Below are 18868 nucleotides of genomic sequence, written 5' to 3' on the forward strand. Positions count from 1 at the left end.
ATGGTTTGCATATCACAGAATCACAGAATATCAGGGTTGGAAGGGACCTCAGGAGGTCATCTAGTCCAACCCCCTGCTCAAAGCAGGACCAATCCCCAACTAAATCATCCCAGCCAGGGCTTGGTCAAGCCTGACCTTAAAAACTTTGAAGGAAGGAGATTCCACCACCTCCCTAGGTAACAAATTCTAGTGTTTCACCACCCTCCTAGTGAAACAGTTTTTCCTAATATCCAACCTAAACCTCCCCCACTGCAACTTGAGACCATTACTCCTCGTTCTGTCATCTGCTACCACTGAGAACAGTCTAGATCCATCCTCTTTGGAACCGCCTTTCAGGTAGTTGAAAACAGCTATCAAATCCCCTCTCATTCTTCTCTTCCGCAGACTAAATAACATCACTGCTTTCCATAATCATGTCATAATCTTACCATAAAATTCAATCAAGGCAACAGCTTGTGTGTGTCCAGAAAGCAATGGAACCATATGAGAAATGACTACAGACGTATCACTGGAATTTAGTTCAATCCTCAAAACATGGATGTTGAAAGGAATGCTTAAACTATCAGGCAGCAGGTGCCCTGCAGACAGACACCTCCCAGATAAGCCTCTCCAAAACACAGACCAACATAGCCAAGATAAGATTTCTGATTATCTAATTTTTGGAATGGGGTGATTTCCACCTTCCGCAAAAAACACAGCCATTAACCCAAACCGGATATAGTCTCATCTGGAATCCCAATCCAGTAATGTAATTTTACTGAGCTGAATTTAAAACACAGCAGCAACTGCAAAGAATAAGATGTGATATGATTTGGTTTGTTCATTAGTGCTGAAATGCAATAGAAAGAGAGCAAATGCAATGGGATTCTGGAGAGTTTTATACACTCTGTAATGTACCTCTAGGGTGCTCATCTGTTATGAGAGAGAGAAGTGAAAATATGTTTTCTCCCCTTCTCTCTGTCTAGTGAGAACACTTAGTGGACAGTACAGGCTCAGTGCTGTTGAAAATAATGGAATGAGTGCATCCACTCAATTATTTAAAATGGTTGAGTAATTGCAGTCCTGTCAGTTCAGAAAACATCTCTGTAGAAGCCACTGCGCAAAACCATTTCTGTGCAGGTGGTCCTGGTGGCTCCACTTTCCTCCTTATTTACTTATACATTCTATAAATCAGAGCCAACGGGAATGGAAATGATAGCATATCCCAGTCCGCCATCTGACTGTGCTAAAACTCCCATATCATTCTTCCTAATCAATGGAGAAGGGCGGAGCCCAGCCAGACTTTTCGTAGGGTGGTTGTAATTAAACTTACAGGGCCTGATTCACTTTCTGGCTGGGTTAGCTGATGCCTGCTTAAACCTTTGCACAAATCATTTGAGGCAGGAAGTCTGCTAGAGGTGCAGGTTGCAGTGACACAGTTATGGGAGATTAAGAGGCCAGCCCACTCCAAAGAGTAGGCAGGGAATCCACCAACTCAATTACTCTCTGAGGAAGCTCCCACAGGCTTGAAAGCTTCCCACTTGCCATGACAGAATGCAGGGGGAAGGTACTGGTGACAAAACCTCTCAGAATGTGCTGAGATGGGAAAGGGGAGGCTTGGCCCTGGAGAACAAGCGCAGACAGCAGACTAGCTTGGGTGTGCATGTTCACTGATTTGCTATTCTGCAGCTGCCCTAGAGTCAGTCCTGTCCATGGGACACAAAAGGTAAGGGGTGTTGGACATGGGACAAGAGCTACTAGACAGTCTAATGACAGGTTTCAGAGTAGCAGCCGTGATAGTCTGTATCCGCAAAAAGAAAAGGAGTACTTGTGGCACCTTAGAGACTAACAAATTTATTAGAGCATAAGCTTTCATGAGCTACAGCTCACTTCATCGGATACCTCACCTTACCTGATCACTCTCCTTACAGTGTGTATGGTAACACCCATTGTTTCATGTTCTCTATGTATATAAATCTCCCCACTGTATTGTCCACTGCATGCAACCAATGAAGTGAGCTGTAGCTCATGAAAGCTGATGCTCTAATAAATGTGTTAGTCTCTAAGGTGCCACGAGTCCTCCTTTTCTTTAGACAGTCTAAGCCAACCTGGAACAGGTGCCAACCCAGTGTCTGGCCAAACCATTTGAAAAACTATATTTTGTTCTGTTCTCTATTTGTTAGTTTGGAATTGTGGTCACCTGTCTAAGCTTTCTGGGGAGTAACACCTGATCTTCATACAGATTTTAAGATACAGCTAGCAAGTCTATTGAGAAATATATAAAACAGATACCCCTTAGGTACTGCCATATACCCAAGGTGATATTTATGCTAATGTACTACACCACCACTTGTTCCCTAAGAAATGTGTCTCCCTTCCACACATAGCTATATGATCGTGGATTCTGCTTTAACTGCTAGATTGGCACAATCGCCATATCAGTTTCATTCGATGCATTTGCCTGTTCACATCCCTCTTGGGACAAAATAATAATCAATTAACAAAATACATACCATTAATAATGAATTAATAAGATGGACAGCAAGACATGAAAACAATATAATGCTCACAGTGACATGCTGACCATTTAATACAGCTTATTTTACCCATAGGAAACAGAACCTGAATAGCTGGAAGAGGAGCTTTGTGTAAGCTTCAAAGCTTGTCTCTCTCACCAACAGAAGTTGGTACAATAAAAAACATTACCTCACCCACCTTTTCCAGTAATCAAAAGAGTCAGGTCAGTGAAATAATGGGACCAAATGCATCTGTAACAGGAGAGTAAATGCCAGATGAACTAAGCCTTGTGTTAAAGTCACACTGTGCTCTCTGAAGACTTTCCTGTCACCTCACTTCCCAGATCCTTCTGGACCAGAACATTTACAACAATGAACATTTCCATTAGTGTCTTTCTTGCTCACCTTATTGGATATTTTTCCCCAGGGTCCTTTCCCAAGTGGAAGAGCAGAGGCAGTTTGGTGTGTTCCTCCTGAGTATGGGTTGTTACTCCAGAAATGTTCTGCCCAGGACAGAAATCAATACCCTGCATTGGAGAGAACGAAGTGGATCACTGGGAATGTGGGATGAAATAATGGGTTTGAGTTTATTATTTAATAACAGATGTAAATATGAACTCCTCAGCTCTCAAGACTTTGGCTGAGACCACTTTCCCACTCTCCCGTTATTAACTGTGACAGGTTTTTTTTTTAAAAGAAGTTTTAACCGAAAGTTGATTCTGTGTCTGCAAACTGGATTCTGCTGTTATTTATGCTGGGGTGGAAAAGGTAACTCTACTGGTATAAAGCAGGAGTGAGAGCTGAAGCAGGACTCACATTTCTGTACTATTAAAAAGCAGAAATCATCTCTATAAAATATTCATTAAAATGAAATGGCAAATGAAAGACAAAAGGGGAGGTAATTTAATCATAACAACTCTGCACATAAAAAGCATCTCCTCTCTTTGATTAATGCAGTACAGAGCTGCATAGATGGGTTCTGATTGGCTGGTGACAATGATATAAAGGGGAAAAAATCTAATAAAATTAAAGGGCATAATCCCAAGAGACAATGAGCACCCACAACTCCTGCTAACTTCTATAGGAGATGCGAATGCTCAGAGTCTCTCTGAATCTGACCCAAAGCCATATTTCACTGAAGAAAGCTGTACATTTTAATTAAAAAAAAAAAAAAAGATGTTTGTCTTTCTGATTTACAGCTTCTCGAAGTCCTGGTATTAGGTTATTAACCTGGTAATGCTAGGTGGGCTGGAAGATCTGCACTAGGTCTGAAAAAAACTCCAGTGCCCATCAAACTCTGTGGAAGGAAAAATCAGGATTTCCCCAGCAGTAGCGGTTGGTATGACGACGATAAGTATCTGGACATTTCAGTTGCTAACATCAATGGGTTAAGTCCTCAATAGCCAGCCCAGAGACACCCAGAGCTGTCTCTTCAGAAATCCAGAGCAGTTAGCTCTCTGCATCTGTGCATTTGTATGCTTTGCCAGGTTGTGTCTCTCCTGAACTCCAGCCAATTATTAGCCAGATGTCAACTCCCTAATAACTTAGAGCTTGGCCTACAGTCCTACCGGCTAACAGAACACTTTTAGCTCTGGGTCTAGCAAAAAATTTTAAGTGCTAATTTCACTAAAGAGAAAATAAAGCAGGGGGCCCCATAGACTAGCAAGAACTAGCACCTAATGGACTTGTTAAACCTCACAGGTTTACAATTCCAGCTAACATGCTGCGCTATTTACAGTACTTCATAACGCCCTGAGACATGCACAGAGACCCAGAGAGAAGGTAAGTGGTAATATTTAAATGGAGGGGGGAAAGCAGTTGTACCATTTGCTTATAAAACAACAAACAAACTGAAAGGCTCTCCACGGATGTTAGGATTTGATTGGCAAACAATTTTCTAAAAATAGCCTGTATGTTTTTAATGGACAGCTGGTCAGCGGAGCAGTTAATATTCTGCTTTTCAATAAAGCAAGAAGGTTAGAAGCCCATGAAATCCCATTTATCTGCACAGAGCTATAGATTCCTGAATCAGTGGCTGGAAAAAATAAGAGAGTTGCTTGATAGGTTGTAGCGGGCAACTAATAATGGACTTTAAATGGATACAAAAATGATTGACCTTTTAATCTTCTCGTACCATAGACTTTGGAGACTGAATGAGGTTTTAATAGTGGAAAATAGAATTTAACTTAAAAAAGATACATGGAACAGTTAGTGGAAAGGTATCAAAGCCCAGATATAACATACAAATTATAATTTGGATGCAAATCAAACAAGCTATTTAATTAACAGCCTGCTAATTGATGCACTGCTCCTCCACTGCAAACGTTTTAGTTTGAGGGAAGAATTTATTCTCTTGGGCATTTGCTTCTACATTGCTCTGCTTATATGAGAAGCAAATGGTGAAATGTAATTCTCATAATGAGGTGCTCCAGAACACGTTCCCGATTATATCCCCCAGATTCCTGAGAAATAAGGCTTCCACAAAGGTGTCTCAGAACTAACAAAAAGCTACCTGTCTCTCTAGCTTCAAAAGCCAATTCCCTCTTCAAATCTAATTTACTAGAGGGAAAAAGAAAATCCCTCAAACATAACACTCTGTGACATTGATAAATAATACCCCGAAAATGTGACTGAAACTACCATTTACATTCTAAGGCCTTTCAACTTTATCTCCACAAATAAGAAGTCAAATACGAATCATTTTTATGATGTTCTGTGTGACATCAAAATCCAGCTGTGGCCCAGAGAGGGCCTCAAAACTTTCCTACTTGCAGATCAACTACTAAATAAAATAATATTCCCCCTCCATCTCCACTGAAGACACTGTCCAGCATAACAACCACTAAATCAAAATACAACATCAACAGTTAAAAATGATCCTCTTAGAAGTCAAGACCCTGAGATCCAATGGGAATAAGCCTGGCATAATAAATATCTAGGTAAGTGAAAGAGAGAGGAAGAGGTAACAGCAAATGAGAGGATCCAGTACAAGGGGTGGATGATGATAAACAGGAACCAACAGTGATCACTCTAAAAAAAAAAAAAAACCACCACCACCTTTTTGGGGAAAAACAGTAGTCAGCTGCCTTCTAAAGATAGGGAGGGATGGACTGAGCTGGACAGCAGGGGGAAGCAGGTTCCAGGTCAGACTGACCCGGAACATCAGGGTGGTTATTGAGGAAAGCCCTGATTCTGCAGTCAGAGCTGTTTGGTCCCAAAGGTCCATTGGCATACATCCGAGTGCCAGACAGGACGTTAGGGTGCTGGGATCCCTAATGGCAGGTGATGAACAAAGGCTGCTATCCATCAGGACAAGGTTCCTGGTCTCAATGCTCCAAGATCCTATGCCATGAAGAGCTTTCAAAACCAATGACTGTCAATTTAAAAATTCAAGCCTCTACTTTACTGGTGGCCAATATAAAGAACGCAGGCATGCGTAGCGTGCACACTTCCACCTGGTTCATGAGTCAAGTTAACCAGAGCCCTGTTTGCAACTCAAAAAACCAGTATTGCAATAGAAACTGCACAGGCAGATCCTGAATGCTTGTGTGGCCCATCCACTTCAAGGGTTCACTCACATTAACCTGACTGCAGGACTGAGGCTATAAAAAACATTATAAATAACCTGTTGATAATCTGAATACTATATATACACTATACCATGTGTCAGAGTACAATACACAGCAGGATGACTGAGGACACATCCATTGCCATTGTACAAGGCAAGTGAGGAGGTCTGATGGCATCATAAAGATTTTGCCAGAGCAATTAAGATGTGCTGATGGGGAAAAAAATGTTGGTTACATACAGTGCATCAAACCCCAATTTCCCATTAAAATGGACATTTCTGAGCCTCCTCTTGATGGAATCCTATTGCTGAAAATGGCATTATCTGAGACACCAACAGTATCAATGCCCAGTTGAAGAGGCAGTAAAACGGCTTATATTCTGGAAAATCACTTTACTATTTAAATATCGTAACAGTAATTCTGCCTCTCCCAACACTTTGTAAATTCAATGCTGTTTCCAGTTCTTGAGAAGGAAACTACACAATATCCTCTATGAATAAACTGAAAGTCTAGGATGCTCCGTCTGCATTGCTTCCCTTTTCCAGAGCAAAGAATTTTTAATCAATTCTGCTTGAGACTTGGGAAGAATTTTCAGGAACAGACAATCCACACATTTGCACATCTGGACGGTGCCTCTGGCGTCTTGGGAAACATGCAGATTAGGGTTGTGTATGATGCTTGGGAGGGGGAAGTGAGATGCCGACAGTGTCTAGATCTTCCTATATCAGGATGAAAGGAATTACTACTTTTCATTCCTGCCTCACAGAAGGTCCTTCTGCCTTCTCTGCACAAGCTGGAGTGAGAGCTGATGAAGCAGACATGACTGTTCTTTCTAGATATTTGTACTGGTGAAGACTGGTAGGGAATTTGAAATCATGTCACTGTTTCAAAATGATTTCCCACTGTTCGGCAAATTAGATATTTCTTTTTAAAAGGAAAAGCTAACCGCACAGGCCTTAGAAACTAAGAGCTTTGCAGGTTTTAATGTTAGATACAGTGGTCCTGATCCTCAGCTGGTGTAAATCAACATCCATCCACTGAAATCAGAGGAGCTTTGATCTACACCATATGCGTATCAGTGTTTTTGCCAAGTTCCAGATGGCCAGCTTCACTTAAAAATGAAATTCATATAGGAAAAGAATGAAGAATCCCTTTTAGGGAAGTGGGTTGATCTAATTCCTGCCCTCCCCACAACAAAACCAAAACCATCATTAGACTTATTATATTGTTTCCTTAAATAATTTTCGTTATGAGAGCCTGTTACTAACAATGCGCTTTTAACTGGCCATTGATTCCCTGCACAATTCTAATACAGTTTACTCTGCACCTTACCTGAGGTAAGATGTTCATTTACAATAAACAGTGACCTCACAAAGAAGGAAGGTAATTGCTTGTACACTGGACCCTCGCTAGAACGCACGTCTATATAGCGCGAGTTCGCATATTATGCGGTCGCGGCCACGTATCCCAAATTTAATTACTTTAATTGCAATTCATTTTAACGCGTTCCCCGCTATAATGCAGTCACCGAATCCCATGTTCTAGCGAGAGTCTGGTGTATTTAGACAAATTCTCTGATCTTTTTCCGCACACTTATAAAAACACGAGAGACATGTCTATAGCTAGTCACAGTTCTGTGCCTTGTTAGAAACAGACAACTAAAACAGCATCAGATTACTTGCAAATAGCAACCAGAAGCATGTCTGCTAGTGGACCAGATCTCCTGGACAGGGATGATGTTTTGTACCATTGCACAATGAAGAGAAATTACACAGAGTTCCTCATATAAAAAATAAAAATAAACCTTTCCTCCAGACGGGACAAGTGGACTTTTAAGGGGACAGGAGTGTCTGCCGCTCCAGCCCCACTGTAAGCCCCTCAGCAAGAATTACTGACTGTTGATTATACGGCTTGTGACTCAATTTCCAGAGCAAATGGCCCACAGATGCTATGTCAATAATGACATGAGACAAATACAACAGTTCGCCATTTTGGGCTCCTAGCCAAGCGATGGAATCAGCACTTGTGTTAATGTAAGCCCTCTGGCGATTCATCTCCCTGGCACTATCCCAGAGTGTTCTGAATTTACAAGCAACTGTGGATTATGATAGTGGCACAGCAAACACTAGACTGTCTCCTTGTCAATGTTTCCTCATTCCAATGCTCAAAACACAGAACAACAAAATGAATATTAGTATTAGGAAAAACCCAGCTTGTTTGAGGCAGGTATCCCCAAAACTGCAGCAGTCTGCTGTTTCTTCTTGTCCTTGCCACAGCACTGGAAAGCAGTGATTCTCACTCGTGGCAGTTCTCAGCAAAAGCCTCCAGCACTGGAACTCAGAGTGACCGAACACCTGAAAATGCGGGTGTTGGTTTCTCATGGCAGCTGCTTCAGCCCTGTTGAACAAAAATCGCTTCTAATGTGTTAACTGTCTGGAAGGGAGTGGAGAAAAGGGGCAAATCGAAAAGTCTCCATCGGCTCTCAAGCAGAAGCGATCAATAGCTAGCTCAGATGCTCAGAGGACCACAATCAAATGTCATTATTTGTGAGGTTCTACTTGACTTCACATCCTCCCTCACAGAAAAGGCTTTATCGATTCCTTCATGTTGATGAGAAGGGCAATCAGAACAGACCGCAGCACAAATAACCCCTTTGGCATTTTACAGTGAAACAATAGGTGTGTGTATGTGTACACACACACACACACACACCCTTTATGAAAAACCACTGAAAACTACTAAAGATACTAAGCTGACAGCAGAGAGGCTGAAGTTTATTAGCCACAATCCACTAAACCAAAGGGCTTTTAAAAAAATATTTTTGCAAAGATCCAGTTAAGGTCAACTCACCAGTGCTACTGAAGAGCTACGCTCTGTTGGAGTGATCTCAGGACTAAGCAGAGACGAGAACTTTAACCTCCTGGTGGCTCACGTTCTTGCCACCTCTAATGAAGCACTAAAATTGGGATTTTGGAAGGAATCTAATTACCCCTCAAAAAAAAAGAGGCAAGTAGATTCCTTCAAGAATCCACAATTTCCCCCTTTATTCCCCCCCCCCCAGCCCTGCATAAAGCTGACCTGTCCTCCCAAGGAAGGAGGGCTAAATGCAGCTCCCTCCCTCCCTCCCTCTAAGCCCTTCAGCATTACTCCTGATCAGGTGGGCAGGGCAGCAGGAGAGCAATGAAGAGCATGAGGCATATGTATTTCAGAGTGGGTAGAGTAAATCTGCCTGTGCTCCAGGATCTGCCTCTTTTCACTGACCTCTTCTGGGCTAAATTCAGTGGTGACTAACAGTGGTATGTGATACACTACCTCTTGTGTGCATATCTTGTATCCGTTTGGCATTCCATGGTTGTGCCAAACATATGCAAATTAAATGCCACAGGGATGGCAGGGGAATGCAGCAGGAAAAGCAACTAAAAGAAGGCTGTAAGGCAAAGTGGTGGGGTGCGTGAGGGGGCTAACTTACACTTGAATTGGTTTCCTGGCTACATCTCCCTTTCTGCCCCCTTTCCCTATAAATTACATTTGAATGCCAGTTGGGTGCGATTCCTGGATTCCAAAGCCAGAAGGGACCACTGTGATCATCTAGGCAGATCTCCTGCATAACACAGGCCATAAGACTTCCCTGAATTCATTCTTGTTTGAACTACAGCATGTATTTTAGAAAAACATCCAAATCTTGATGGTGGAGAGGCCACCACAGTCCTTGGTAAGTTGTTCCAATGGTTAATTACCCTCACTGGTAAATATTTGTGCCTTACTTCTAGTCTAAATTTGTCTAGCTTCAATTTCCAGCCAACTACCCTACCTGACTGGTAACATAGATCCTCTGACCAATTTGCACCGGATGTGTAATGTACACTGCTGTGTTCATCACTATGAGATTTGGCTGGAAGAGCAAGGTTGCCAACGATGATAGGGCCATGGAAGAGCCTACGCTCGGATAGCCATAAGCACCAAAGCAAAGGACAGTACGGGCCAGATCCTCAGCAGGTCTAAAGCAGCATAGCTGCACTGATTTCAATGGAGCTATTTCGACTTACCGCAGCTGAAAATCTGGCCCGATGCCTTCCAGGTGAATCCAGTACAGGTTCTGCCACACCACTGCAGACTGTACTTCCGGTGCTCTCACAGCTTCTTTTTAAACTCCAGAGGTCAATAAGAAAGTATTTTTCCTGTGAAATCATTTATTTACTGACTCGGCAATGAAGTCCGAGACTACAGAATTCTTAAACTTCTCCTTGTCTCCTTTTTTTCAGTCCAAAACCAAATCTAATTCTGGAATAGAATACATATTACTTCTCAAATTATTTACAAATATAAATATATTCTCTCAGTAAATTCACTTATCTCTGTCCTATTCATCAGCTCCTGGATGTTAGACAATTCAAACTGCATAAACATGAACCACTTGTAAATCACAAAGGCTTTTTATTGTACGAAGATGGCAGCTAGGTAAATATTCCTCATGTGAGCGTCCCATGTAATTTACAGGCAGGAGTGGTGTGTGCCATCAAGTCCTTAGTCTCACTTATTTCTACTGAGTGGGTTTATATTTCTTTCCCTTATGCTATTCAAGGGAGTAGCCGTTCATGAATATAAGTTATCTAAATAATCAAGTAGAAATAGCAGGGAAGATAACACCAAATAGTCCTACAGTGCTAATAAATAGATTACAACGATTTATGGGAGGAATTGGATTAGAAAATACTGCCTCTGGAGGATAAAAAAAACCAGAAAACAAAAAACCAACACATTTCATCTTTGTGACGGATGACATAAATTTGAATCCCAAACTAGAATGCAGATGATGGGTACCAGTTAAAGCATGTTAATGGCATGAGAGTTTAATAAGGCAAAGACACTATAAACCAGTGGACTGCTGGGATCTTTGCAGTGTAAATATTCCAAGTGCCATATGGGGAGAAGCATGCACAACCGAGTTATCTCCCGGGGTTAGCTGTCTGTAAGCGTCTCCTCTGTGCTCCATTTTACACATACTTTATTACTTAGCTGCCTAATGCTGCAATCAAGCAAGTAGCTTTCCAGGTTAGAGGCTAAAATTCCTAAACTTGCACAAATTCTTCTTAACCAAGCCTGACGGTGAAAAGCATGGAGGTGTTCAGAAGACACACTTGGGGCCAGAAGGATAACAATGTGATGTTTTCCAATCCTAACATCAATTGGATTCTGGTTTGCTCAGTGGCATTTCCAGGTTTAAAAATCTTAAAACAAAGGCACACCAAGCATGAATTAAAAATAGTGTAAGTTGTCTGTATTTCGGTTTGGCGGGATTCGTTTTAAATTGATAGATGCTGGTAAATGTCAATTTCAGCTGACACGGAAATCAACACAAAAAAGCATCCATCAGTAACGGCATGAGTGCAGCCTGCTCCTCCCCCCACACGTTGTACCTACAGGGATCCAATGTCACTGGCCTTTTGGCAGCGCAGTCATGGGAGTGAACGAGCAGGGCCATGACAGCAGATTGCTTCCTGCACGGTGACACTGGATCCCTGCAGAAGCAAGGTCGGGGGGAGGCTGCAGTCCTAGCAGGAGAGCATAGGTGCTGGAATTAGAGGTGCTGGGAGGGCTTGCTGCACTCTCTGGCTTGAAGTGGTTTCCATTATACGCAGGGTTTATAGTTTGGTTCAATGGCTCTCAGCACCCCCCCTGTACAAATTGTTCCAGCACCACTGCATGGCAGAGCGGAGACTCCCAGCCAGGCTTGTGCGGGGTGTGTCCCCATCTGTGGGGGAGGTCACCCTGCTGCTGAAAGGCTCCTGCCCAGGGACAAAACCATTCAGTAGCGGGGTGGCCTCCGCTGTGGCTGGGGGCTTTCCTTCCTCCGGGCCGTTCTGACCAAAGGGTCCCGTGCCATCCTGGCCAAGGGTTTCTGCTCTGCCCTCCCACGATTGCAGCCTACTCCACATCTTGCACATGCAGGGATCGGGTGTCACCGGACTGTGACCACGCGGGGAGTCCTCTGCAGCTCCATTCTCATGGCCCCACTCACTCACCCACCAGCCAGGTGTGTGGGAGCTGTTCGCAGGCAGGAACTGTTCAGCAGTGGGGTAGCCTCCCCTGCAGCCAGGGACTCATCCTCCTCTGTGTAGTCCTGGCCAGGTGCTCTCTGCTCCAGGTCAGGACTGCAACCTCCCTCGCACCTTGCACCCATGTTTTGGGCCCCTCAGTGGCACAGGGAGCCCTCTACAGCCATGTCCCAACCCTACCCACCACTTAATATCAAGCAACAGTGAAAATTTAAAAATAAAAATTGATATTAATAATTAAAATTAAAGAAAAAAATTGAATTCTGACAAGACTATCTATATTTAGTAATTTTCCACTCTGCCAATTAACAAGGGGCTTTCAAGAGCAAATGAAGGTTTGGCTGAAACATGAAACAATGAAGCAACTCTACAAAAATAACAAAATACTAAATTATCTGTAAAGTAAACCTCTTGAAAATAAACAGAGTTGTTTTGATATATCTGGACAACCCCAGGCCTGTTTAAATGGTTGCAACTCCAATAAAGATGATGAAACTGTACCAGCTTTCACCAGATCTGACTTTGGCCCCATCATCTTTATGAGTGAAAGGCTTCCAAGTTCAAAGGGAGTCTAATACATCTCCACATCGGACTCAAATAATCAGGTAATGAGCCAGTCAGGAGACCCCACCATTAGACAAGGTAAAAATTTTGCCTTATTAGCCAAAAGCCCCAGTGGCTTGGCAAGGCAAACTCATCTGTTCTGTCGACTATCGGGATTTCTAATGTCACAAAAGTGTACATTAAAGTCCATTTGCAATGAAGCCAGCAAGCAAAACTGGCCCCTCCTACTCTGCCAAGATAACTCCAACCACAATATAAATATTACTGATAACAAAGCAGTAACAGCAAGGAGGAACTGTGTAGCGGTCATGTATGACAAGCTTGCAAAAAAGAAAACAAAAATCAGAACAGTAAAAACATTCTGCATTCGGATTTATTAATTTATTTATTTAAAACTCGTGAGGGTTGTAATTAACGTCTGGAGGACATGAGAGGAATCGGAACAAATTTCAGCCCCAGCTTCCTCTGCATGTTGTTAATGGCTATTCTGTCCTCTAATGTGCTCCAATTTTACCCACATCAACCACATGTGATACAAGCGAATTTTTAATCATCTCTCTGATGTACAGCATAATTACTGACTTTAATCAGCCATAGTTAAACAAAGACTTAGAAAGAAAGAAATATTCCTTAATTACACAACTGCCACTGCTCACAGTAGGAGTGTCTTTGAAATGAGTAACTGGTCTCCATTATCACAGCTACACACATATTCAGACATGTACAAACAGGCTTAGATCAGTGTAGGTATTTATTTTTTTCTGAACTAGGTGTGTAAGTGTGTGTATGTGCTTATATTACAATGGACAGCAGTTATTCACATCTGACATTGTCTTCTTTCCCAGTGTTCCCACTCACAGCGAAAATCTTCCACACTCTTTCCATGTCACTTGAAAGATCCAAGCTTTATTCACATACAAGTGTCAACAATAGATTGCATCATCCCCCTCACAAAGGGTTAACAATGGCATAAAGTATGCGATGCATTTTGGGGGCCAACTTTCCCTCCCAGTCCGTAAGTCTCTTTGGTGCCATGTAAAATTGCAACTTTGACTCTTTGAGCCTTACAGTCTTTCTAGATACAAAGTTTACAGCCATGAATGTAAATTACTTCCTTGATGCTGCCTCTACCCCATCCCCGTCGCCCTGAGTATACAAACTACATGCTTGTTTTCACATCCACAAATGCCAGTAGCACTTTGTTCTGCACCTGTGAAGCCCTGAGGGCCTACCATACATAACAAATAGTAATAATTTTACAAACAACCCCCTGTACCACCAGCCTGCTGTTGAAATTGCTGAGAGCTGTGCCATAGCATATTTACTTCACTTTAAGGGCATAATCAGCATGGCACAATTGCGAGCTGCCATTTGTGAAATGCCCCAGAGTTTATTACCCAAGTTTGGAACAAGAAAGATACAAAATCAGAAAAACAGCAAGAGCGTATAACTTATAACAAAGGGACGATCAACTGAGAGAGCTCAAAAATGTGCTAAGTCTTAGAATGATTTAGGTCTGAGCATACTTTTGTAAGAGATGAAACACATGTGCTCTGTTTTCAGCAACTGTTGTTCTCTGCACAGTACAGCTGCTGACAGCTGGGCTTCCTTCCCTCTCCATGCATTGCTTAGCAAAACAGCCTTATATTCGTTTAAATAGTGAGGGGCATTGAATTCCTCATATCAGACACTGGATCCATACCAACAACTTAATGTAACACTCCAAATGGTGTGACATATAAGCTTGGTAAGAACTGATCAAGAAAAGATGCTGAACATCACAGTATATTAGATGCTAAAAAAAACCAACCACCCCAACATCCAAAACAACCCAAGAGGACAATTTTCTGTTATTGCCCTGGAATGACATTGACTTCAATATGAAGGTGCTGAACTACTAGTCTCCTTCCTCCTTTCACTTTTTAGTACAGATCCAGCAGTAATTACACATCAATGTCTCCAATAAATGGCTGGTTTAAAATGGAGCGCAGGGACATGCCAATAATTTCAAATTCCCCTTTAATGGGTTTTTTGCCCCCATGACGAAAATGTCACTTGATGCAAGTTGGGAATGGGGAAAATAAACTAAACGAGGGGGGTTTGTTTTCTGTTACCTGACTGAACTGCTCCCAGGAGTTGCTCCAGGTCCAGTAGTGAGCCTTGTAAAGCCCAAGTCTTACTGCCATCATCTCGTTGCCACGGTAATAGAATATCGGCCTGACAGGGAAGCAGAAGGGGGAGGGGAAGTGCAGCTGCATGAGAAATGCAATGTGCCTAAACAAGTGCTTGGGCAGGCACACTGATAAGGGAGACAAACACTTTAATGGAGTCTGACTTCCGATTCAGCTATCAGTCAGGAACAGGCTGCCTTCTAATAGTCTCCACTGCAAGGGTTTCAATTAACATTTTTTAAAGTGTTCATCAAGTTGAGAGCTCACATTGCGCAAGAATGAAGCATTATACAACCGGGCTGCCAGTGATTGTTAATCCTTGAACTATCAGCCCCTGTAATTTTCTATCGAGCGTGACGATTTAAACACCAAATGTCTCAGAAGAGTGGAGTGTGTGATGGGAATTCACAGAACATGTGATGCTTGGTCTCCTGTTTATGGCTGAGGACAGCTAGAGAGCACCAGACTACCAGCTGTTACTGTCATACAGGCTGATTAGCCAGAAAAGGGGGAAAACGGCATTAAAGACGCATTCTGCTTTCCACTGCCATCTCAGAATGCACCCAAATCACAGATCCTAGCACTCCAACATGCTTTATATTCCACCCCCATCAATTTCTCAAAAAGCCTTCCCTTTAACTTGGCCTAATGTAATTCTGGATGCTGCCTTTTCTCAAATGCCCAGGGGTCTCAATTTAGGGAGCACACTGGGGATATATTAGAAAACATATTCCATTCAGAACAGTTAATGGCCTGCCCCCCCCTTTCAAAAAATGTTGTGATGAGCTCAGCACTGTCCCCCCTCTTCCCTTTGGTTTCACTGACAAAGCACACTGTTGCTCTTGGAATGGAAGGTGAAACTGGACCACTCAATTTCTGCAGAACTGAAGCATCTTTCAAGGGCAGACTGTTGGTAGAGTTCCTCATACAAGGACATCCAGCTTGGTCAGCTTTTTCCGGTAGTTATAGGCTGCTATATGAAGCCAGAAAGTTGGTCATCATCAGTTCTGAATCTGCAGCTTTGGTTTGGACTCAGAATTCCTATTTTGGAAGAACTGTCTGGTTCTATGGTGCCACCTTGAAGACCATATGTTTACGGTAAGAGAAGGTTAAAAATCTCCCTGACTGAAGCACAGGAATGGTCTTAGATCCCTTCTGTTTTGAGTATGAAGTACAGTCTCCATCACTCCCTGCACAATGAGTGTCTTCTACTCTTTGTATTTATGAGGAGCTTGTGAACAAAGGGAAAAACCCAGCTTAGCACACAGGCCCCATTCCTTTTGGTCCACTCTGTATGCACCAAAAACTCCTAACGGAAAATGGGAGTGAGGGGGGTTGCAAGAATGCAGAACGGGGTCCAAAATGTTCACACTAGTGAAAGAAAAGGACTCACTCATCCGGTTCTCGCTCACCCATAATACTCATTCCTCGAGGAACTTTCTTTAGTTGAGCGTGTTTGTATAAGGTCTTCTGTTTTAAAAAACAATCTTTTCCATCCCCAAATCATCTTTACTGTTCCTGCTTTCTTAGCCAAAAAGAATGTTAAAATCTAACCCACTGGAAAAGAAACATTAATGGAGTTTTTGGCTTTGGAAGACCTGACCTGGTTCACCTTGTGCACTGAAGTGACAATTATTGTAGTGCAAGTGGCAGAGTAATAAAATGTTCGCCTCTCCAATGAAAAAACTCATTTATGTCAGTAAAGAACCTCTTCAACCTTAAAGAAACAAAGTAATGCTAACTGCAAACATTTCACAGCACTCGCAGATCCAGTAACGCCCTAAATTAGACACTAGGTGAATCACCTGCAGAGCTACGCAGGTGCTTTCTGCCCTAATGGGCACAAAAATAGCTTTACCGACCTAAGGTTCAAGGTCAACACAGAAGAGAACACAGATGAATCCTGCAAGCATCCCTGTGCCTTTTTTCATGCTCTCCCCTATTTATGGAACATCCTCACTAATTTGATTTGTCAGGCTGCTTCCCTCTGCTCAATTAAACCATTCCTGGAAATACTCACCAGTTCTACATTGCCCAGGACAGGAAGTCAAGCATGTTCCCTGTCTAATCTTGTCTCGTTTTAACACCCAGCCCACCCTCACTCCCTGCTGCTCATTATCCCAGCTCTTCAAGTCAAGTCTAAAATTTGGGCCCAACCGTGAAAAAGGATCCACACAAGCAGAGCCAGAGGAATAAATGGGGTTTCAGTGAAGTCCCTTTCCAGGATCAAGGCCTTTGACCATATGCTCTTTCAGGCAGTGGCTGTGTTTTGTGAAGGACCCAGACACTCTTGGTTGCTCCACAGTAATAAATAATTAAACCTCCTTTCCCTAACCAGGTTAGAGTTCACGGAATTTAACCTCACTGTGACCTTATGCTGTTCCAGGGATATGTGCTAATCCCTGGACAACTGAATCCATCGGAATCCATTTCATGGCAGTATGCTGAGTTTCAAGAAATCCCACCTCGCTAGCTCCAGCACATAATTAGCACAGAAAGTAAATCTCTGGTTCTCACTCCAATTCAGCCATCAGGAACATAAAGTACACCAGGCCTGTTTCTAAAGTAATAATAATTTTAAAGAAGGGATTTTTAAAATAAACAAATGAATTCTGCCCCCCTCCAATAACCACAAGGGAGGAGCTGTGAGCTCCATGCTCAAAACTAACCTGTCAATTAGCTTGCCCTGCAGGATGGCAGGAGAAAGGTCAATACCGTCAATGTGTCGGTCACTGGGAGGCTGCAATCCAGCTAGGGAGAGGCTGGTGGTGAAGAGATCCATCACGTTACCCATCTGATGACTCACCTGAAATCGACAAGACAACGAAGAGCGTTTGCACAGACCTTCCATACAAATTCAAGCAGACAAGGCTGCCTGCCTCTCCGCTACAAAAGAGCTGCTTTCTCAGTCCCATTCCTTTTTTGCATCTCTCAAAATTTCCCACTTGGGGCTTGATCCTGCTCACGTAAGAGTCATATGCAAAGTCCCCATTAGTTTCTAGAGGGCTGAATCAGGCCTTTCCTCCTTTCATGTTGTTTTTTATGGAATTTTTTTTTAAACCTTTCCCTTTATTTCACCCACTTTCCATTCATTCATTCATACTTTGTGGCGCTTACGGCCCCCCTGGTGTGCACAGGCAAATTATTACTCATTTTGAGATTGAAAACTCAGTATTCCGTATGAAGTCCCCCTTGATTTATTCCATCCATTGGCCCCCTCCGGAGCCCTGCACTGCCAGGAGTGAGCTCCCAGCAAGTACAGAAGTGGGTGGATGTGGAGTGATCTTCAGGGCCCAATGACCTCATCTGCAAATAGTTTTCAACAATTCTAGAATGGTGAATCTGGAATATTTTAGAGTATTTTTTATCAGGGAGGAAAAACCACCATTTTTTCGCTTTAGTGGTTTTTTTTTTTTTTTTTTTTAAAAGAGATTTTTAATTTTAACTGGTAGCAATATTTATAATTCCTTCTGTCTTAATTATCCCAGTTTTAAAAACAAGCATCACACACAGTATTTGTTTCCACCAATTACCTTCTGACTGATTTTTTCACAGACACACGCACACCCCTTCTATCTTTCTGTGCTATGCTACTATGTTAGGAGACTATCATCTGCCTTGGGATGGGGAATTAACCGACATTACACAAAGTTGAGGGAGATATCTTCAGTCAAGTGAGAGAGTATGAGCGCTCTGCGCTAAGATGCATCAGTACCAGACGTGACACAACAGAACCTTCCCAGGCATACCGCAAACTCGGAAACAAGGAGCCATGTGACACAATTCAATATACTTGTACAGTGGAAAAAAAACATTTTATTTCTTTTCCATCCAAGGCAGATTCACATGTTCTACCAATATACCAAGGATACCAATATCTGTCATAACATCATGACCATCAAAGCCTGCCTTATCCATGAATCTTCCTGCTAATAAGTAATGATCTCCATTTACTAAGCTGACACTAAAAGTGTATTTAAAGCAGCGATCTCAAACTCAAATCACTATGAGGG

General features: G+C 42.5%; 1 protein-coding gene across 9 annotated transcripts in view; it reads right to left on the reverse strand.

Annotated features, from left to right (window-relative positions):
• Nucleotides 1–18868, reverse strand: part of GALNS (galactosamine (N-acetyl)-6-sulfatase) — a 66739-nt gene that overhangs the window by 16936 nt on the left and 30935 nt on the right. For all 9 annotated transcript variants that reach the window (XR_007359297.2, XM_048870834.2, XM_075118470.1 and 6 more), the window contains 3 exons: nucleotides 17525–17661; nucleotides 14799–14901; nucleotides 2901–3022 (listed from right to left, as the gene is read on the reverse strand). Coding sequence is in view for 8 of the 9 variants with exons in the window: in XM_048870834.2 (XP_048726791.1) it covers nucleotides 2901–3022; nucleotides 14799–14901; nucleotides 17525–17661 (362 nt within the window). In the remaining variant the exon portion in view is untranslated. The remainder of the gene's footprint in view (nucleotides 1–2900; nucleotides 3023–14798; nucleotides 14902–17524; nucleotides 17662–18868) is intronic.

The sequence above is a fragment of the Caretta caretta genome, chromosome 12 (assembly GCF_965140235.1).
Source record: "Caretta caretta isolate rCarCar2 chromosome 12, rCarCar1.hap1, whole genome shotgun sequence".
Lineage (NCBI taxonomy): Eukaryota > Metazoa > Chordata > Testudines > Cheloniidae > Caretta > Caretta caretta.